The sequence below is a fragment of the Fringilla coelebs genome, assembly GCF_963513975.1.
Source record: "Fringilla coelebs genome assembly, chromosome: 2".
Classification (NCBI taxonomy): Eukaryota; Metazoa; Chordata; class Aves; order Passeriformes; family Fringillidae; genus Fringilla; species Fringilla coelebs.
In genome coordinates, this window is record NC_140029.1 from 116546026 (window position 1) to 116567425 (window position 21400).

At 48.6% G+C, this 21400-nt stretch overlaps 1 protein-coding gene across 2 annotated transcripts in view; it reads left to right on the top strand.

Annotated features, from left to right (window-relative positions):
* Positions 1–18549, top strand: part of GRIK1 (glutamate ionotropic receptor kainate type subunit 1) — a gene marked incomplete at both ends in the record, with an annotated part of 100421 nt that extends 81872 nt beyond the window's left edge. For both annotated transcript variants that reach the window (XM_084201295.1, XM_084201296.1), the window contains 4 exons: positions 1973–2190; positions 6562–6787; positions 10924–11174; positions 18394–18549. In XM_084201295.1, the coding sequence (XP_084057421.1) occupies positions 1973–2190; positions 6562–6787; positions 10924–11174; positions 18394–18549 (851 nt within the window). The remainder of the gene's footprint in view (positions 1–1972; positions 2191–6561; positions 6788–10923; positions 11175–18393) is intronic.
* Between the last annotated feature and the right edge of the window lie 2851 nt (positions 18550–21400).

Consider the following 21400-nt stretch of genomic DNA (forward strand, 5'->3'; position numbering starts at 1 on the left):
CCAGAGCAGCTGTTGCTGGCCCTGGATCCCTGGAAGTGTCCAAGGCCAGGCTGGACAGGTCTTGGAGCAGCCTGGGACAGTGGAAGGTGCCCCTGCTATGGCAGGGGTGATCCTCAAGGTCCCTTCAAGCCCAACCCACTTTATTATTCTAGGATAAACCAATGCTTTTTGCTGGAACCGAGGCACTTGGAAAGGTGAACCCTGGAATAACCGTGGGAAAAACTAGATGCTGCCCCACTCAGCTCAGCCAGGAGCAGGGCTTGCTCTCCCCTCACCAGAGCAGTCATTCAGGGCAGGATTACCAGGGTGGGAACTGAGTGTGTTCCCACAAACAATGTTTTGCTGCAGAAAAGCACAGGTTTGGCATCTCACCCCACAAGTGCAGCTCACAGGGATTTTCCATCCTTTCCTGAGCAGCGCTCACACTTTCCACGTGCGTGGCACAGCATCAGGGGCCAAATGCAGGAATTCTGTTTGTATGGCTGCCTAAGCTTAAAAGCAAGAATCCCTTCAGGATGACCTGAACTTTTGCAGTTCAACCCTAGCCTAGAAATTGAGAGCTACAAGGAAATATTTCATTGTATTGAAAAGAAAATCTAATCAGGAAAGCAAGAAAGTACAGCAGAAGCCCAAACACAAACCCAGGCAGAGCTACAGCTCTGGAAACAACTCCATTTGGCCTGGAAAATTTCAAGTGAGAGTTTTTGCCTTCAGACTGCTCTCGCTGTTTGGCAGTTCTGTCAACACACTCCAACCCTTGGGCTAAGCTTAGCTCTGACCTTTAAGAGACACAGCTCTGTGTTTACAAATACAGCTCCAATCTGTTTGCTGGTTGGTGGGGAAAGTTTTACCCTTTCGGTCTCTGCCCCAAAAGTCACATTCAGAGTTTTTGCAAAGTCAGAAAATGTTCTCTGCAATGCTGAAATTTCTTGCAGAACTCGCTGAATAGCTGTGGAGACATAATATGCCAACATGTTTTTCCAGTAATATAAAAACGTTTGTCAAATCAAAAGCTTTAGCCCTGAGCACTCTGTTCACAGGCTCTTAAGTATTTCCATAAGTCCATCCCTCATCAGCAAAATAATGATGCAAAAACTTTACTTTGAAGTCAAATTACTCAGGTGGCTACAGAAGAGCTTTGTTGAATTAGATCCTGAATCCCACATTATGCACAGAATTCAGTGGGAATGGCCCCCCAGTTAAAGAGCAGAAAATTTGCCTCAGAATGCTTAGAAACACAAGCATCTCTGTGGCTGAAATCGAGGTTATCTGAGTGCCTGGAAACCATTGCAGTGCAGGTAACACGATCTGCTCTGTGAGGATTTATGGCAATGGCAGAGAGCTGCTCAAACCTGCTCAGAATAATGTGCTAAATTCACTGTCCAAAACTTTGCATCACCCTGAGGATCCAAGGGATGTGTCCGTGGACCCTCTGGTTTTTCAAATGTGAAGCACACGTTGCTAGAAGAGGTTTTGTGGGGGCTGAGCTGAGGTTCACTGGAGGTGACGGGAGCTGCATTGATCTCCCTGTTGGTGCTGAGATGTGTCAATAGGATGCACGGGGCAGGCTCCTCCTGTGAGGTATTTCTGTCAGGCAGCTGTGAGCAGAAGAGCGTTTGCTAAAGAGCTCTGGTTACAAAATTGATTGCAGTGTACGGGCACAAAGGGACTCCAGAAGCAGACAGAAATACCAGAGTAGCTTGCTGGGGATGTACAAGATTAACATCACAAGGCTGGTTAGCTCAGAGAGGTAAGGGGCTTAGACCCAAGGATAATTCCATTTGTCATGTATCATGGCACACATCCCCTTCCCAGTGTGTTACCATTATAAATGTCAGCTGTGCATCTGTGAGATTATTGTTGAAATCATTTTATCATGCTACAGCTCATAAAAGCATTCTCTGCCTAAAACCAGGCTGTGGTATCAGGAAAGCCTCATTTTAATATGATTGTTTTGATGGTGTTGTAACAGGATCAGAGCTGATGCCCAAAGCTCTTTCCACCAGAATAGTTGGAGGAATATGGTGGTTTTTCACCTTAATCATAATCTCATCCTATACTGCCAACCTGGCTGCCTTCCTGACCGTGGAGAGGATGGAATCTCCCATCGACTCGGCAGATGACCTGGCCAAGCAAACCAAGATAGAGTACGGGGCTGTCAGGGACGGATCCACCATGACCTTCTTCAAGGTAAGGCAGCCCGGGGCAGCCGTGGGGCCGGAGCCGCTCCCGGCGCTCCAGCGGGGCCGGGAGGCGGAGCCGCAGCATCCCCGGGGATCGCAGGCATAGGGAAATGCATCATTCACCCAAAACCAGAGCCACAGCATCCCGAGGGACTGGAGGGGTAGGGAAATGCAGCATTCACCCAAAACCAGAGCCACAGCATCCCGAGGGATTGCAGGGGTGGGTAAACACACAATTCACCACAGCCAAAACCACAGCATCCTGAGGGACTGGAGAAGGTAAATACAGCAGGTACCCCAGCCTCAGGGGACCCTTCTGCACCAGGATTGTAAAACCCAGCAGGTTTCCCCCAGGACATGTGGAAAACCAGCCTGGCAGTGAAGTGTAGTGAGGGGTAAACCCGTCTGCCTCTGATGGGAGCCAGGGCATGGACATGGGGATGTTCTCCTCCAGGTGGGATGCTATTTCCTCCCAGACACTTCACTGAAAAGCAGCTGGAAAAGTCTGCTTCCCCTTCTGAAAGCCACATTTGCACCATGGTAATTCCACAGGAAAATGCAAGTTTGTTTGTCCCTTTTTTGAATGCTCCATGGTCAATATTACCCAGACTATCAACAGAGGGGCCACACACACACCTGAACACATCTGCAAGTGAAGAGTTTTCTGTGGCTAATTGTTTGGTAGACAACTGGGATAATTATGTCTTTTTCCTTTTTCTTAATTATTAGTATTAATTACAGAGCAAATGGATAATCTCATAAAATGTCAGTGTAAAAGCCAACAAGCTATAAATACAGAATACGTGCACAAAAATCCTGTGACAGTCAGAATTACTTAGCAGTTCCCTCAGCAGTGTCAGCAGGGAAGTCAGGCTCAGGATGAGCCCGGATCAGGCTTTTCCCTGTGGCATCTGAGGATGGTGTTCATGGAGTCCCACACCCAGAGCCTCAGGAGGGGATGAGGCTCTGGGGGAAGCAGTGGGACAGAACAACATCTGTGACAAGAGATCTCTCCCTCTCTGGGGACATCCCAAAACCACAAAGATCAAAAATTCCTGTGCCACCTGCTCCAGGTGACCCTGCCTTGGTGGGGGGTTGGACTGGGTGATCTCCAGAGGTCTCCTCCAACCCCAACCATCCCAGAATTCTGGTATTCTGTGTAGTCTGTCCCTACTGGTGCTGCCAGGGGTAAACTGCCCCTATCAAGGCTTTGCTGTGGCTGCATAGATATGTTTCCTTGCTGCAAGAAAAACACCAACTACAGCATTTTGCTATAGTGAGCTCCTGAAATGATGAGCTGACGTTTCCACTGAGATGGAAACCCACCTGGATATGTTCCAGTAAAGCAAGCTCTGGATTCTCCTCTGGCTCTTTCATGCCCAAAGAAGCTCACTGCCATTGATATTCTGAAGTCAAATTTAGCTTCAGAGACAAAACTTCAAATCCTGTTGCATCCCTGCATTTTTAGAGGAAATAGGTCCTGGAGCTGTACATGAGAAGCTCAGAACAAATTTCCTAGAGCTGTTTTTAGTTTTACACTGGTTTCTTTTTGCACCATTAATCCTGCAGGCAGAAATATGTAGGCTTTAAAGCATGTGAGCTTCTAAAAGAAAACCTTCAGACAAGGTGGTTAAATATTTATGCAGTACATGCGCCAGCTTAGTTGTGCCTGAAATACCTGGCCACGGAAGCACAGGGGAAGGACAGTACAGAAACTGGGGATGGATTCCCTGGCAGAGGGATGGTGACACAGTGAAAATGCATGAAAAATGCAGTGTATCACTGCACAGAGTAAACACTCTGTGGTTTTTTATTATGGAAGCATCTCCAGATCCTCACAAGATTAGGAGTTTTTTTTGTCCTGCCCAAAACTTGAAAGAAAAAATCCTGGAGTAGCTCTCTGTACAAAACCAGCTACTTCTGTCTGCAGATGAAGGCTCAGACTTTGCCTTCCTCAGACTGTGAAATGCTGCATCTGCTCCTTGAGCTAAACAAACACACACACCCCAGGGAGGGGCTTGGGAGAGGGCAGCAGGAGGCAGTTCAGGCAGCTGTTATTCCACGCCCTCACTCCTCCCAGGGTCCGGCACCGTTACAGCACCCCTGCAGCGACATTCCAGCCTCTGCCGCTTTCCTGGGAGCTGTCCAGTCCCCGGGAGTGCTGAAGCGCTGGGAACAGGGAGAGGGAAAGGAGGGATCGCTGCGGCAGCAGCAAAACACCCTGAAGAGTGAGGCACAGGGCTGGGTGCCCTGGAAAGGGTCTTTGCCTTGAGTGCTTTCTCTGCTGCAAGATGTGATTTGTCAAATCAAATCGTACTAAAGCCAAGGAATGCCAAGGGGAACAGATTGTTTTCAGACCAAGATGAGATTACATAGTGTAACTGCTGGATGGGATGGAGGTCAGGAAATATATTAGAAAAGTAAGGTACTCCCACTGCTTTTCCAAAGCTCCATTTGCATTTATTCAAGCTGACATCACTTGTGGTGTCCATAAGGCCCGTTCTAACAGTTGTGATTACCCACTGGTTTGGAATGCCTACCACCACTGTCCCTGTTGCTATAGTTTCCCCAGAAAAAAAATTATTCTGAAGATGAAATATTTTTTAAGGAAGTCACTCTTCTACAATGACTTTTAGCCAGATAGTAGGGGCAATGAAAACAAAAGCACCTGGAATTGCTTGAGGGGGGAATATGGAGTTCTGACCTTGAAAGGAACCTCAAAATAGGCCTCTTCCCTGCACAGAGATGCCAGATCTGGCCAGAGCAGATGAAATACCCCAAAACCAGGGCCGGGGCAGCTCAGGACAGTGAAGCCTTGTAGGAGGGCAAGCTAGCAGCACCCCAGGCAGCATTGCCCATCTGTGGAAATGGCCAAATCTGGGAGAAGTCCAGCTGAAGGCAAGATGTTTCCCATCCACAAGCAGTGACACACATTTATTTCTCCAGACTGCTGCCCTGCTCTGTTTCCAGCATGTCCATAAATCTTCCAATGCTTTCTTGCTCCTCCATCACAACAGATCTCAGTCCTTGTTGCAGCTTGTGCCAGCTCCTGCCTTCTAAAGTGCAGATGTGTTTCCACACATTAATGAAAATTCAAAGGCCAAAATTTGGCACAGGATCCATCCTGAGGAAAAAAAATGGGAGCTGGCAAGTTGAGAAGCCAAGATCTTTCTTACAAACTCTTCTGAATAAGGAATACATTCTTCCACTAAATTCACTGTCAGACTCAGTCTAGTGCATAAACATAGCATCAATTCCAAAAATATTCCCAACTGAGCTATAAAAATGGTAACTACTTGTGGAGAGCCACTTAACCACCTTCAGAGTTTAGTGGTATCCTGTGGCTCACTAAACTGAGGTGGAATTCGGGTGACATTCACAGATGCTGAATTTATAGGTAAGGCATATTAACATTTAAAGCTCAAAGAACCAGAAAATCAACTTCTCACAGGAATCCCCCAAAGCTGGTGTTTAAAACTCAGCCTGGAATCAGCTGAGATGGCTGTAAACCAGAGACAGGGCTTGAGGGACTGAGGAGATGCTGCCCTTAACCCCTGTGGCAAAAGGATAACGTACTCAAGTCTGATTGCAATGGGAAGCACAAAGCAGGAGCTTATTTGGTCTGTTCCTCAAACTTTATCCCTGAAGTACATAACTTCAGGCAAGTGATATGAACAGACAGGGGCAGATGAATGCTTTGTTCATTACCAGGCTCTTGGAGCAGTGGGCACACCCCAACAGGCAGGAGCAGAGTGTCCCAGGGCAGCAGTGTCCCAGGACAGCAGGGTCCAGGGACAGCAGTGTCCCAGGGCAGCAGTGTCTGAGGACAGCAGTGTCCCAGGCCAGCAGTGTCCCAGGGCAGCAGTGTTTGAGGACAGCAGTGTCCCAGGACAGCACTGTCACAGGACAGCAGTGTCCCAGGGCAGCAGTGTCTGAGGACAGCAGTGTCCCAGGCCAGCAGTGTCCCAGGGCAGCAGTGTTTGAGGACAGCAGTGTCCCAGGACAGCACTGTCACAGGACAGCAGGGTCCCAGTGTAGCAGTGTCCCAGTGTAGCAGTGTCACAGGGCAGCAGTGCCCAGCTGCACCGGATCAGCTGCCTGCGTGCTGCAATCCATGGAGTGGGCCCAGAAAACTCCAGAGCACTTCAAGCCAGGCCAGTAATGACATTCCTGGCACTGCAGAGAAAGTGGGGAAACAAGAAGAGATTCCTCAGCATGAAGCCCAGTAAGAGGGGAGTGCTGCTGGAAGTAAAACCCTGCCACCAATTCCCTGTCACTGTAGATGTGGTACCACCATTGAGGCTGGGGAGGCTGAGGAGCATCTGGCAAGGGCAGTTGGGGTGCTGGTGTGACTCTGTGCCTCCTTTTCCTTGGGCAGAAATCCAAAATCTCGACGTACGAGAAGATGTGGGCGTTCATGAGCAGCAGGCAGCAGACGGCGCTGGTGAAGAACAACGACGAGGGCATCCAGCGCGTGCTCACCACCGACTACGCCCTGCTCATGGAGTCCACCAGCATCGAGTACGTCACCCAGAGGAACTGCAACCTCACCCAGATCGGGGGCCTCATCGACTCCAAGGGCTACGGCGTGGGCACCCCCATTGGTAAGAGCCTGCGGAGCACAGCCACCGTGTCCCCTCAGGCAAACCCTGCCCTCCTGGGATCTCAGAAACGGGGCAAGGGAGAATGGATTCATACTGACAAAACCAGGGCTCAATGGGATATTGGGAAGGAATTCCTCCCTGGGAGAGTGCTGAGGCCCTGGCACAGGTTGCCCAGATAATCTGTGGCTGCCCCATCCCTGGAAGTGTCCAAGGCCAGACTGGATGGGGCTTGAAGCAACCTGGGACAGTGGGTGTCCCTGCCCACCTGACTGGAGGGGCTTTAAGGTCCCTTCCCACCCAAACCATTCTGGGATTCTGTATGTGCTCCAAAGAAAACTCCTTACTCAAATCCCTGCATCTCCCTGATGCAGAACCTTGCAGTTGACCCTCACTGTTCTTCAGTGTCACACTGAGGTCATAAAATAAATCAGAAATTCATGCCCTTTAATGCAGAGCTTTAAGACTCCCAGTTTCTCTCAACTCTCTGGCAGACCTTTTCTAGCATGTCCAGTACCCTTTCTAAGATCTTCTAATTGTACAGCATTAAACATTGTGTCAGATTTTTGTGCTGTGCACTTGTGCACAATTGGCACTGGGGAGCCAGGTTTTGTCCTCTATTCATAGAATTATGGAGCCACAGAAGGGTTTGGCCTGGAAAGAATCTCAGAGCCCATCCAATGCCACCCCCTGCCATAGGCAGGAACACCTCCCACTATCCGAGGTTGCTCCAAGCCCTGTCCAACTGGGGATTGGTTCTTCCATTGCTTGACAGAGCAGATATAAATGAGAAACACCTCTGCACTTGGAACTGTCATTCTTTGTGGTGCTGAGCCCCACAGACAGATTGTCACAGACATGACATCCCAAGTATATTTTTCCACTGGCTGTGTGAGAACAGCCTTGGCACCCTAAGAAAAGTGATACAAAAGCTAAAATCCCCAAGAATGACAAACTCATGGCAAGAGTTTCCTTGCGGTTATAAAACTGCCACACTTTAAACCAAGAACAATGAAGGAATAATTGGAACAGATGGCAATCCTCAGAGACAGTGCAGCCATTGGAAATGCAGCTGTGAAATATATTTATAAGATGTTTCTTGTATGAGAAATGCACCTTTATTTTTTTGTTAAGAAAAACCTGCAAAAAATTCAGGGGAATAGATATCCCCAAGCACTGTGGAATAATCCAGCATCATTAAGCATCTCATAAACAACTGATTTCATAAACAAGATAAACCTGCCATTATTCAGAGAGACCCCCAAGGCTCTGTTATTTGTCTCAGAGCATTCAAGAGTATTGATTGTAGAGGCTGTATGGAAAAAAAAATTAAAAAGGGTTGTCGGTGACCCTTAACACCAGATCTTCAGCAAGGCTGAACAACTGCAGGGGAATGTAAAACCACAGGGCCTGTGACTCCAGAATTTCCAGTGAGGGAGATGGACAGCACCTTATGGCTCCTGAAGAAACAGAGAGGAGAACTGGAGAATTCTTGAATCCAGGAAATATATTATTTTATCAGAACATCTTCTGTAAGTAAAATACAGCAGTTTTAGGCATCAAGAGGAATTTTTCCATGGAAAGGGTGCTCAGGCCTTGGCAGGGGCTGCCCAGGGAGGTTTGGGGTGCCCATTCCTGGAGGTGTCAGAAAGGCCTGGGTGTGGCACTCAGTGCTCTGGGCTGGGGACAAGGTGGGCGTCGGGCACAGGCTGGACTCCGTGCTCTCAGTTCTCTTCCACCCCCAACGATTCTGGGATTCTGTGATGTGTCAGGGCAGGTTTAACTCCAGGATCAGTGCCAGGCTGATGCAGGTAATTCAAACATTAAAGCTCTTCCCAGCTCCTTGGGAGACTGCTAAGAAAGTAGATAAATGCACTTCTTGGCCTAAGAGGTTTGTTAATAGCTCAGAGGCCATAAGTAATGTGCTGAATATTTAAAGAGGTGAGGAGATGGATTTGTGGGTGGTGGTAGAGCTCACCAATAAACTAACACCAGTGCAGCTCTCCAGGCGTTCTTGACAAACTCTAAGAGCCTGTGCAGAAATCTGGAGGTGCCTGTTAGCCTCCAGATGAATTGTGGTAATCCTGATGGCAACATAAACACCACAAGAAAGAATGAACAGCACCACAAATCCTGTGCTGAGACTCTGGCTGCTCCACTTTACCTCCCAGCTGTGTCCTTCCAGACAGGGGAAATGGATGAGTCCTGCAGCCTTACACATTGCAGGGGACAAGGCACAAACAATTCTGCTCTCTCTTCTGTGAGGCACTGCTGTTTTCAGGGGTAATAATTCACTCCTCGGTGCGAAGCCAGTTTTTGGAGGTGTTTCTGGCCTGTTTTCTGTGCTGTTATTTTTGGGTCTTTAACAGCAAGCACACAAATCATCCATTCTTACAGCGGGCACGTTTTCCTCTCAGAGCTGGCTGCCACCAGCAGTGCTGGTCTCTGGCTTCCCAGATGGATTTGGGATAGTGTGACACATGTCTCCTGGCAGCTGTGGTCACAGCATGGCCCAGTGCTGGCAGTGCTCTGGCCCAGCAGCAGCTGAGTGGTGGCACAACAAATGAGGAGCTGCAATGTTCCTCACACTGTTCTCCTCAGACAGGGCTGGGGGATGAGGGAAATGGAGAGCAGCCAGGGGGACATGCATCCATGGGACAAGGGTTTTTAACAATGTCCTGCAGTGCAAAATAAGGAGCAAAACTGGAACTGTGGGGCCAAATTTCCAAGGCTATTTCAGTGCATAAGGAATGGTTCCTTATTGAGATTTTTCTGAAGTGCCACATGATCCCTTCAATTCTGGCACACAATCTGCCTTAAAGCTTGGTTTGCCTTCATGGAGTTGAGTTTGCAGCACCTTCAATGTGCAGCAAAATGTGACTTTGGTGAAATAGCAGTTGATGAAAATCTGAGAATCACAGAATCACAGAATGGCCTGGATAGGGAGGGACTTTGAAGGCCATCCAGTGCCACCCCTGCCATGGGCAGTGACACCTTCCACTGTCCCAGATTGCTCCAAGCCATGTCCAGCCTATCTTTGGACACTTCCAGGGATCCAGGGACAGCCACAGCTTCTCTGGGCACCTGTGCCATCGCCTTCCCATCCGCACAGGGAAAAACTTCTTTCCAATATCCCACTTAATCCTGCCCTCTGGCAGTGGGAAGCCATTCCCCCCATGTCCTGTCCCCCCATGTCTTATTAATGTGCTGCTAGCGGAGGGGAAAGGTGAAAGAAATAGCTGCAGGGCTTTCAGCTTTGCATTTCAGCCCAGACTCCAAATGCTTCCAGCTGTAGGGAGTCCAGCAGGGCAGGATTTGGGAGCACCTACGTGCCTTTGGAGCCCAACGGCATCTCACAGAACCATTCTTGCAAGGGCCTCCTCCTTGCAATCACAAAATCCTGGTCCCACAAAGTCTCTCTCACAAACACAGGCTGCAGGATTTTGGAAGATGGAGAGGCTGAGCAGAGTGTGTGAGAGCAAATCTAAGCAGACTGAGCCACCCAGTGTGACACCACTCCTCGCCAGACACCGCCCAGGCCCATAAAGCTGCAGAGCCTGAACACACATCATTTAGCAAATGGTGGCCTGCAAACCAAAACCATGAAATTGTTGCTATTTTCAGCTTGCAGGGCTGCTATTGTTGAAAATCATGATAAAAAGGACTTGTCCACACAGTGTTCTTACCAGCTGTAGGTAGCTGAGGTGGAGCTGTGAGTGTAAATGAGAAGAGAAAGTGTCTGAGTGACTGTGGACTCCTCTGAGGCAGCCCTCATTTACAGGCAGCAGGAAAAACCAACAGATGCTGAAGTCAATAGAAGGCATGCAAAGCGGAAATTCTCAACGAGTGCTCACAGCAATATTCAAATATGATGTGGAGGAATGCCTTAGCAAGAAAACCCACTGCCAAGGCTTAAATAAACCGCACTAGGATACCCTAAAATTATCATGAATTCTCAAATAACTGCACCAGTGGAGCCTTCTGCTTCCCAGTCCCCAGGGCAGACACCAATAGAGATTCCCCTTCCCACCTCCAGCCTTTCCCGCTGGAATAATCCCCCCTGTGACAAGGGAGGCTTCTGCCTCAGGTGGTGGCAGCTGCTCCCTGCAGCCCGGCCAGGCCTCGCTGTCCCCTTGCAGGGTCCCCGTACAGGGACAAGATCACCATCGCCATCCTGCAGCTGCAGGAGGAGGGCAAGCTGCACATGATGAAGGAGAAGTGGTGGCGAGGCAACGGCTGCCCCGAGGAGGACAGCAAGGAAGCCAGCGCCCTCGGCGTGGAGAACATCGGGGGCATCTTCATCGTGCTGGCGGCGGGGCTGGTGCTCTCGGTGTTCGTGGCCATCGGCGAGTTCATCTACAAGTCACGCAAGAACAGCGACATCGAGCAGGTGAGCGACCCCGCCCGCTCCTGCGGGCTGAGCCCTGGGCACGGCGGGGCTCTGCAGCACACGCCTCCGTGACGGAGTGTACATTTCCTGCTGCTGAGCTCTCACCAGGCAGCCCTGGCTCTAATGACAAATAATTTATTAATAACGACAGGGAAGTGCCTCACCCACGGTCCAATTAGTACAGCTTAGCAGGGCAGTGCAGAAAAAGGGCAATTAATTTCTCAAACAGTTCCTGCTTGAACTTCCAGCATAAATTACATTGGAAAGGAGTAAAACACAACTGGGCTGTTGGGTCTTTTATATGGCATTATCACAAGCTGCTTGAGTAACACAGGAAAGCACATCCAAATCCCAAGAGTCATTTTCCTCTTGCTCCAGAAAGCATCTTTTTTCAGAGCCAGGGCTTTACCAGTTGTGCTGAAGGATGCACTTCAGAGCAGGAAGATCTACTGAGAGGTGATGGATGCCACTGTAAAGTAAGATTGTGGAGCCAAAGAAGTTCTGGTAATAGCTCCTGCTGAAGTGTAATGAGCAATTTAAAAGGGCAGGGGAAAACTAAGGAAATGCTGTGTGTAAATCACACCTTGAGCCTTAGAGCATTTTGTGAGAAGGGTCAATCCTTAAAACCAAGTGTAAACACCCCTTTAGAGAGCCACCAGCCCTGTGAAAGAGGCAGGGCTGAGCAGGAACTGGCAGAATGTTCCTAAGCTGCCAGCCAGCCCCTCCTGCCCCGGGGCAGTTTGTCCTGGCTCTGTCCTGGACCCTGCTGTGGCCCTGTTTGGCTCCTCTTCTCTCCAGCAGGACTTTCCCGAGGGACAAGGTGACCCCACCTGCAGGACCAGGGCAGGTGACCCTGAATCCCCAGAGGTTCCCATTTCCTCACTCCAGGCTCCCAGATGTGAGGCACCCACCTCGAGGCAGGTTAAGTTCCGTTTGCACTTTGAGGTGTGAAAGGCTGGAGCTTTCCCATGGGGGATTTCCCCCTCCCCATCCAAGGTGATATCCTAGGAGGGTGGTGTCATAAATGCCAGGAGTGGCTGTTGAGGCAAAGACCCTCTCCGAGGGCAGCAGGGATGAGTGGGAGGAGAAATGAACATTTGAACTCGATCTGGGAGGTGCAGTTTGCATCAAAAGCAGTGTCACTGTCTGCAAAAAACAGATGCAGCTCATGGAGCAATCCCAGGACATGCCAATCAAAGGGTCCCTGGTTTGGGATAAGGCAGAGATAAAGGATTAATGTATTTGCATATATTGCAGCTTTCCAATTAGTACTTCAGCCCATTTTAGCACAAAATGCATAAAAAATGTATTGGTATCTTTGTTTTGTTCATGTCTCGAGAGATCGTTTATTCAAATATGTTTTGGAGAACAGTTGCAGCTAATTAAAATATTTAGTATAATTAAAATGTTTCGTTTAAGTGCTAACATGGTGCAGAATAGACTGGAAACTTTGCAGGAGTCCGTGCAAGGCACTGCCTCCCTGAAGCCAGGACTAAAGCAGACCTAAAGCTTTAGGCCAGGGGTGTTAATTGACTGAGCAATAAGTGGGGTGAATAACAGAATTCGGGGTTGCACACACGTGTGCACACCCCCCATTTCTGCACCTGCACTGCTGCTGCTCAGCAAGGTGTGGCTTAATAATTAGAATCATCAAGTGAGTTAATGTGGCACATCCAGCCTCTTTTCCAGAAGCAATTTCACAGAGAGCACAATATCAGCGATTCCAGTGTTTCTCTCTGGTTTCTCTGGGATTGTTTTCTCTTTTCCCTGGCGAGATAAGCAGCTTAGATGGAAAACGCTGTGCAGGGTGTGCTATCACTAAGCTAATCCAAAGCATTGTTGAACACAATCTGTGACTTTTCTGTTCCCATAAGTTGAGTCTCTTTTGATTTAAATGGCTTTTGAATCATTCTCATGCTTGTTTTCAGTTTTGCTTTGTTCATTTATTTACTTTCTCCATTTCTCTTCTCTTGCATGCAAGGCCTTTTGTTTCTTTTACGGACTGCAGTGTAAGCAACCCCACCCGTCCAACTCCACCTCTGGCACCACCTTATCCACGGAGTTAGACTGTGGCAAGTTAATCCGGGAGGAGCGAGGGATCCGAGCACAGCCCTCGATCCACACGGTGTAGTCAGGAGAGGAGCAAGGTGTGTCCGGGAGAGCGTCACGGCCAGGCAGGGCTCAGCCCTGCCAAGGGTTAACGCAGGGGGTGAGCTGAGCTAGAGTGAATTGCCAAAGCCCCGAAAGCGGGCAGTTTAAATGGTGTCGCAGGAAATAATTACACCCCCAGCAGGGAGCTCAGCAGAGCTTGGTAGCCTTTCAGAATTATCACAGCCTCTCATGTGCAATTGTCACCTTGTCATTTCCTGGGGTAATTCACCTGCTTCAGGTAAGAAAAATGATTTGCCTCCTTTTCATCTCCTCCCCAACCCGAGCTGAGCAGTGGCAGCCTCGTTACTGAAAGCAGGGAGGAACATCCAGCTTGGTCTCTGCTGCAAGTGGGCCAGGCAGCTCTGAATTCAGGAACCTCCCAAACACCCTGCAGGGCTCCATTAACTTCCTGAACCTCTGTTACAAGCTGCCAGAGATGGTGAGCTGGCGTCTCTTATTCCCTGTGTCAATATTTAATGAATTTTAATGCCTCCATTTAAAATGCATTACTCAAAACCTGCAAGTAACTATCATAGCAAAAAATCAGACCCATCAATTAAATTTTATGCCATGTAACCATTAAGGACATATTCAACAGCAGCACCCTCAGGCAACACCCACACAGACCATTAATAGAGCAACTCCATTGTCTTGTTTGAGCAATTCACGAGGTTCATTTGTAACAGAGAAACTCCTTTGTGGGAAAGTCGGGCATCCGTTTATCCCAGACAGCAAAGCCCTGGCATTGCTTTGCACATTGAACCCTGGTGGCATGTTTTGTGTAGGAGGCTGGCACTGAATGTGTTTTACACCCTGGGAGGACAACACTTGGATTTCCTCCAGCTCTCAGCCAGTCAGGGGCTGACAGGGCAGGGGACAATGGACTGGATGTGGTTTTGCCACCAAAAAACATATGTCAACAATTTGAGATGCAGGAAGTGCATAGAAATGCCAGCTCGAGGGATGTTATCAACTGTGACAACCCCCCCCAACAGTATTCCCAAACTCTTTTACGTGTATTCCATTGTATCCCAGGTTCCCATCAGTGTCATCAGCTCATCTCCCTCCCCTCAGCCCTACTTTATGTTTTCCTGTCCAGTGGAGCTCCTGCTCATCAGACGAGTTACTGCTCTGTTTTCCTGGGGCCATTTCTGCCCCCTGCTGCAGTCAGGGCCCTTGCTGGAGAGGATTCCTTCACACCCAAAGTGCTCCCCCTTGAATGGTGTCCGTGTACCTGGCTGCTGAGGACAGGCAGAGCAAGCAGTGCCCCGTGATCTCCTCTCAGCCCTGTCCCAGTGTTGGTGCTGCTGGCAGCAGGCTGGAGTGCTTTGTGACAAAGCTCTGCTGCTCGCAGCTCGGCTGCTCCAATTCTCCCCTGCCCATCCAGGGTGGGAGTTTATGCTGCACTCCAGATGCTGCAAGAAATTGTCTTGCTCAGAATGGTCTCTTAACTGGTTTGAATGGGGCCTTGAAAGCTTTGGCTCTCCATAAAATGCTCCCTCTCAGAAGCAAAGACCTGAATTAGGTCCTCTGAATACCTGATTTAAGAAAACACTTTTTATTTGCAGCTTCCCAGTAGAAGAGACTTAAAACTAATTAAATTCAGCTCCTCTCAGCTCTCAGAGGAGAAGGAAGATGCCTAATGTGTTTATCTCCATCATTGCTCCACGCAAGAAATCCTCTGGGTTGCAGTTTGGACCGGTTTTGTAATTGTTCCTTAGATTAGTGCCGGATCCAGAGCGTTTCTGTCGCTTGCTGGGTAAACATTGTCCCAGCTGTCAGTCCCACAGCCCCGCTGGCAGTGACAGCATCGTTCCCTGGGTTTAGCTGTCCCACAGACAGCCCCACAGGCTGGCAGCAGCTCCCTGGGGAAATGCCAAAGCAGCTCCTGCTATCCCCGACAGAGCCTCACCCCTAGCTACAAAAACAGTCATCAAAAACCATCACTGGTGCTCAGGTGATGTGGGAGACCAGCAAGCAGCTTTTCTGATTTTTCTTGTGAACAGAGCACAAAGGAACAGTTTCTGTAAGTGGGGAAGAGTTAAATTAATCCCTGGGTTACTGTCACACTGTTTTGACAGTCACTGCTCAATAGACCCTGGCAGGTTAAAGGAGTTAATTTGGGGATCTCCTCATACCACCAGAATATGCCTCATGCCATCTGTGTGACAGAATACTCAATGTGCCCCAGCAGCAGTTTGCTCACTAAAAGAAACTATTTCAGATATTTTTCCTTCTATGCAAAAATAAATCCATTTTCTTTCAGCACAAGGCACAGGTCAGTGCCCCACCTATGGGTGCAGGAGAATAATCCTGACTTCTGCACTTCCTCCTCTGTCCCTGAGCTGATCAGGAGTTCTTCCAGAATGAAATCTGCCCTACATTCTCTGATTGTCACAGTTCTCAGCACTTCCACAACACACTGGGGTTGGGCTGGCTTCTTTATTGTTATTTGGTTGGTTTTGCAAGGTATTAATAAAATGCCTTGTCCTCAGTGGTAGCCCAGCAGCAGAAGCAACAGATTGATAAATCCTGACTACAACTATTTTTTTCCCATTGTTTCTACTTTATTTTATGTTATTTCTTTATTTGTTTTTTTCATTCTGTGTCTGTAATTCTCCTAAAGCTTAGCACAGACCTCTGCATGGGAGTGTAAGGAAGGATTTGGGAGCTTCATGACTAAGCTTTAGCAGCTGCTGAAATGACCAAAGGGCACAGAGAAAGAGTCCCACACCACTCAGAGAGCAGAACCTAGTCTGTTTTTAAAGGATGACATTTCCTTTTACATGCCATGGCCAGCAGCATTTTGACACTGCCAGAATGAGAAAGTTAAGCTGGCTGAAAGTAAAATGTTAAATTCATCATGAAGTTGTAAAAGGGATTGATCTGTGCCCACTCTGCTCTTGTTCTGGGCAGACCTCAACAGTGGACTGCCCAGCATGGGAAAAAAAAAGGGGTTTTAAAGCAACCCTTTTAGTCTGGCTACCTGAATATGAGTCAAAAGAACAGTATATTTCCCTTTTTAATCGAATTTTATTGTCAACATCCCCTTTTTGAAGGCTGTTTTGCAGGTGCTGCTCAGAGGACTTGGGCTTGGGCTCAGAGGTCTTAGGGTGTGTTCCTTGTCCATGGTTTTCCTATAAACCGCACACCCTTCTGGCTGAGGCCGTGCACCACTTTCCCTAAGAATAACTTGGAGTCTTCCTGATAATAATTATTTTAAAATTCAAAGCAGTTGGAAGTGGAGCCATTGGGCACTCCACAGATCAGATATTAAACACCTCCCAGCAATGTGTTCTGTGCATCTGCCTACAGATGCAAAATGAACTTCATGGGGGTGTTTTGTGGAGATGAATGTGAAAGGCGTTGTGGTTATTGCACAGTCTGAGTAATAGGAATCCCCTTGGAAAATTAAAGTACCGGCCTATTAGCAAGGCAGTAAAATGCACTCTTTCACCTGCAGAAATCATCCCTGTCTGCACTCTGCAGACGGTAATGGCCGGGATTAAATACAACGCGTCAGGAGGCTAGTGAGAAAGACGGGGAAGGCAAATAAAAGACTGATCAATCCTACAAAGGGTTAACAGGACGCTAGTTACCACGGAGCTCTGGATTCACTTTGTAATCCAGACTTTAAAACCAGTTAGAGCTGAGAGCACAGAGAGCAGTAATCCGCTCAGACGCATTGGGTTCATAGGTTTGGGGATGAGCCGCTCTGCTCTCCAGAAAAGCTTGGGGCACACAGGAAGGGTGTTCCGAGGATACCTGCTCCTCCTGCTGCTCCAGAGGGAGGGAGGGCCGGGATGCCCGGTTTATATCCACAAAGGGAGGGTATTTAAATGACAATTGCAGCAGCAGCAGAGGCCTGCCCACCGCGGCTGCCGTTTGAAAGGACAGCACGCACCGCCCTGGCTGCGCCCAGGGACTCTGGGCAGCGGCACCAATTAACAGGAGTTTAATTGACCCGGAACGGTAGATGAACAAAAATGAAGCACCTCAGAGCAGGAGAATGCTGGGCTGTGAATCTGGCACGGTCTGGGATCTCAGCTGTGCGCAGCCCAGCCCACAGGACGAGGTGGCACACGCAGGACCCAAAATTCACACCCACACTGGGCACAGGAGCTCTCTGCAGAACCAGCCACCCACTTTATTTATTTATAAGGTAAGGGGCTTAAAGCTTTGTTTCCCCCTGCTCTGCCATCACTCAATTTTATCTATAAATAATCTATTCATGTATATTTGCACAGAACAATTATTGTGGGGTTTTTTTGCAAAGCCAGATACTTCCACTTAAAGGCTACTTGTGTTCTTTCTGTTATACGTAATTATTCCAGCTGTGAATTTTAAAATATGTTTCCACTTACCCCAGATGTCTTTGTTAATGTTGTGATGGTGGGAAGAATGAATCTCTTCTTTCTTTCCAAGCCATTCAGCTCCCTTATTCTTGTGGTAATTATCTCCTTTCTTCACCACACGATATTTGAAAAGATTCCTTCCAAAGAAAAGAAGAAGATTGAGGCCTGCGCTATATTTGAGAAATGTCTGTTCATTTCATGAGGGAAAAATAACTAAACCACAAAGAAATTTTAAAAAACTGTTCTTTGTTTCCTCCAGCATGCTCGTGGTTCTTTTGTGACTAAAGTATATGGTGTTTAAAACAAGATCTTTTCTTTTGTAAGCCCAGGGTCACCTGAGAAAGGGTAAGTTTTGTGACGCGAGGCCACCCAAACATGGCGAACGCGCCTGTGGGGAGGCTCAGAAACCTTCATCAACACCTTTAGTTGAGCCAAAGTCATATGGAAGTCACTGGGAGATGAGTTAGGGAAAAAACCCCTGCACTCACCTGTTGTGTCCAGCGATTTTTTCCCAGCTGGATCTTCTGAGGCCGAGCTCTGCCCTCACCTGAGGGCTCCATGATGGCCTGGGCCAAGCTCTGCCCTCACGTGAGGGCTCCGTGAGGGCCCGGGCTGAGCTCTGCCCTTACCTGAGGGCTCCGCGAGGGCCCAGGCCCAGCTCCGGCCGGGCTCTCCCCATGGGGAGCCTTTAACGCCATCCCCTCTCCCCACAGTGTCTTTCTTTCAACGCCATCATGGAGGAGCTGGGCATTTCCCTCAAGCACCAGAAGAAGCTGAAGAAGAGGTCGAGGACGAAGGGGAAGTCGTCCTTCCCCAGCATCCTGACGTGCCAGCAGCGGCGCACGCTGAGGAAGGAGACCATGGCGTGACGGGCAGGGGCGGCAGGACAGAGCCAGCCTGCCCGAGGGGACGCGGCTCCCGCTCCTCAGAGGCTCCCTGGGGTTCCTTTTGTTAATCTAGAGGTACAGCAGCTGAAGTGCTCGCCTAGACTGATCTACTACTGATCCTGCGGGAGGTGTCTGGCTCTTCCTCTGGGCCGGATTTCTCTGCTGTTCACCCGGTCTGCATCTCTGTCCCCTCCCCGTGCATCGCTGTATGTGCTTTCTAAATAAATAAATAAACAACTGACAGGGTTCTTTTTTCCAAGAATCTGGGAGTGAAACTTTTCTTTTCCCTGACTGCAGTGACCTTCTCCCTGCATCCCAACAAGTCCCATTTCCCTGCCTTTTTCCCTGCACGGCAGCAGGGAAGCCTGGTTAGAGATTAGGAAAGCCAAAGTCCTCACTGGGCTGATAGGACAAGGGGGAAGGAACTTCCCACTGCCAGAGGGCAGGGATGGATGGGATATTGGGAAGGAATTCCTCCCTGTGAGGGTGGGGAGACCCTGGCACAGGGTCCCTGGAAGTGTCTAAGGCCAGTTTGGATGGGGCTTGGAGCTGCCTGGTCTTTTTCCTTCCAATAAAGCAGCATCTTCTGAGAAGGCAACACCTTAAATGTCCAGAGGAAGGAAAGTGGGCTGCCTAGCAAGCAAACAGGCAGAAATACTGCTACCAAGGTTCTCCTAAAGCACAAGCCCCGGTGCAGGTCAGCGGGTTCGTGCTCTCCTAATTGCCAGAGCAGTAATTTTTAACGGGCTACCAGCTCCAAATGAAAAGGGAGGCTTGGCCTCGGAAGGAGTGATGTGTTTAGCAGTTAATCTCTCTAATCACAAGGGCTCCTACTGCTAATCCAGCCTTCTGCTGTGCAGCAGGGATTGCCTGGAGATGAATGCCCTGCTCAGAGGCACAGCCCAGGCTCTGCTCCCGGGCACAGGGATGGCCCAGCAGCTCCATGCCGCAAACCCTGCCCGGGATCCCGCACCCGGAGGGGCTGGGGCTGCCCCTCATCTCCCACTGACACCACACACAGCCCTGAGCCTGCCCCTCTGCAAGAATGGCAGAATGCAGAGGCTCTGCTGCTTCAGAAGGGCCAAGTTCTTACCTGCTTGACACAGGCTCCTCTTGTCATGGATGTCACCACAGGCACTCAGTCCCCAGCCAGGACAGCTTCCTGCCACACACACTTGCTTCCTGCTCCCCTTTCAGAATGAACAGAAAATTACTTCTCTTTAAAACATTCAACCCCGGGTTCATGATTGATTAAATAATCTTTCCCTGCTGATTAAATCACCCTGAGCGTCCCCAGGGGATGCTCTGAGGCTCGAGGAAATCTTTTCCAGCATGCTGTCACTGTCCCCACTTTTCCCAAATGATCACCTCCCTTTCTCCAGACAGAAATGCCATCCCAGCCGGAGACTGAGCTCTGCAAGGCGATCTCTGCTCTCCTCTAGACCCCAAAGCTATCTCCTCATTTCAGTGCACACCTGGAGCTCAAGAGCTGCAATCCTTTCAGCAGGCCCAGTGGTATAAAGCCAGGTACAAAGCTTATCTGGCTGTAGAATTTAAGACAGTGAACTTACCCCACTTTGGATGGCTAAATTCCCTTTTTCAGTTTCTGCTCTTACCATGCAAAGTGCCCACACCTCCAGCCCCCTGCCCAGATCAGCTCTGGGCACCCAGAGCTGGTATTTCAAGGCTCAAGGCTTGCTCGGCTAGGAAGAAAAATTAACTGGGAGACCATCCCTGTGAGCAGCACTTGGTGACAGCTGGCATTATCAAAATGAAATTGCTTTAAATAAATTCCTAAGCAGCATGACCTGTTTGCCACTTCATTATCTACAGGCTAAACTCGGTAAATACATGGCCTTTTGTTCTGTGCTTCTTCTATTGATTTTAATGAGACCCAGTGCTAGGGAAGAGGCATTCAACAGGAGGGCTGCATTAATTATTTATTTGGCCTTCAGCTTAATCTCTGCACGCTTCTGCAGTTATTCCAGTCAGAGTTTTGTCCAGCCTAATTCGGCCAAGGTAAGTGCAGGAAGTGACCTAAAGTGTTACCTGCATTTAGCTGAGGTGAACAATTCCCCAAAGTTTCCAGGAGAATCTGCCGCCCATTTGCAATTGATCAAATATTATTTGGCAGGCTATTTGGGCAGTGAATTGCTGACATTTTGAAAAGAGCTATTTGATGATCTAACACAGACTTAAAATGTGGCCTTTGATTTATGCAAAATGCATAGAAAGTGGGTAAAATGAGGGGCTGAACTTCCTGCACCCATCTTGGCTGATTTTTTCTGCTTTCCTCACCCAGATTCTCTGTGGGGAGATCTGGGGAGATTTTTCAGGTACAAGTTTGAGCATCACCCATTCTGCAGAGCTATTTCAAAATGTTAATAAATGATGATGCTGATCCAGAGCCAAAGCAGCAGCAAGACATACCAATCTTAATATTAATAGATGATCAATATTTATTCAACTCAGGCAGTGCTGGGGTTTGCTCTTTGTTTAGGAAATCCAACAGCTCCTTGGGAGTTAAGGGCTGTAAAGGGGATTTCCCCTTCAAATCTGACCTTCCAGTGCTATTGGAAATACTACAATAATTTTTTTATATACGTGTATATATATGTATATATATATATATATATATATATATATATATATACATACACACACACACAGGACTTCTTCTGCTCTTTCTAGACATATTCCAATGTCCTACACAGGGAAGGCAGAAAATTGAACTGGAAGGAGTCCTGAGAGGCCCCTCAGTTCCCCCACACAAAAACAGAGGTGTAGATATCCTGTAAGGGTTTTTCTTAGGATATTAAGGTGATAAAGAAAT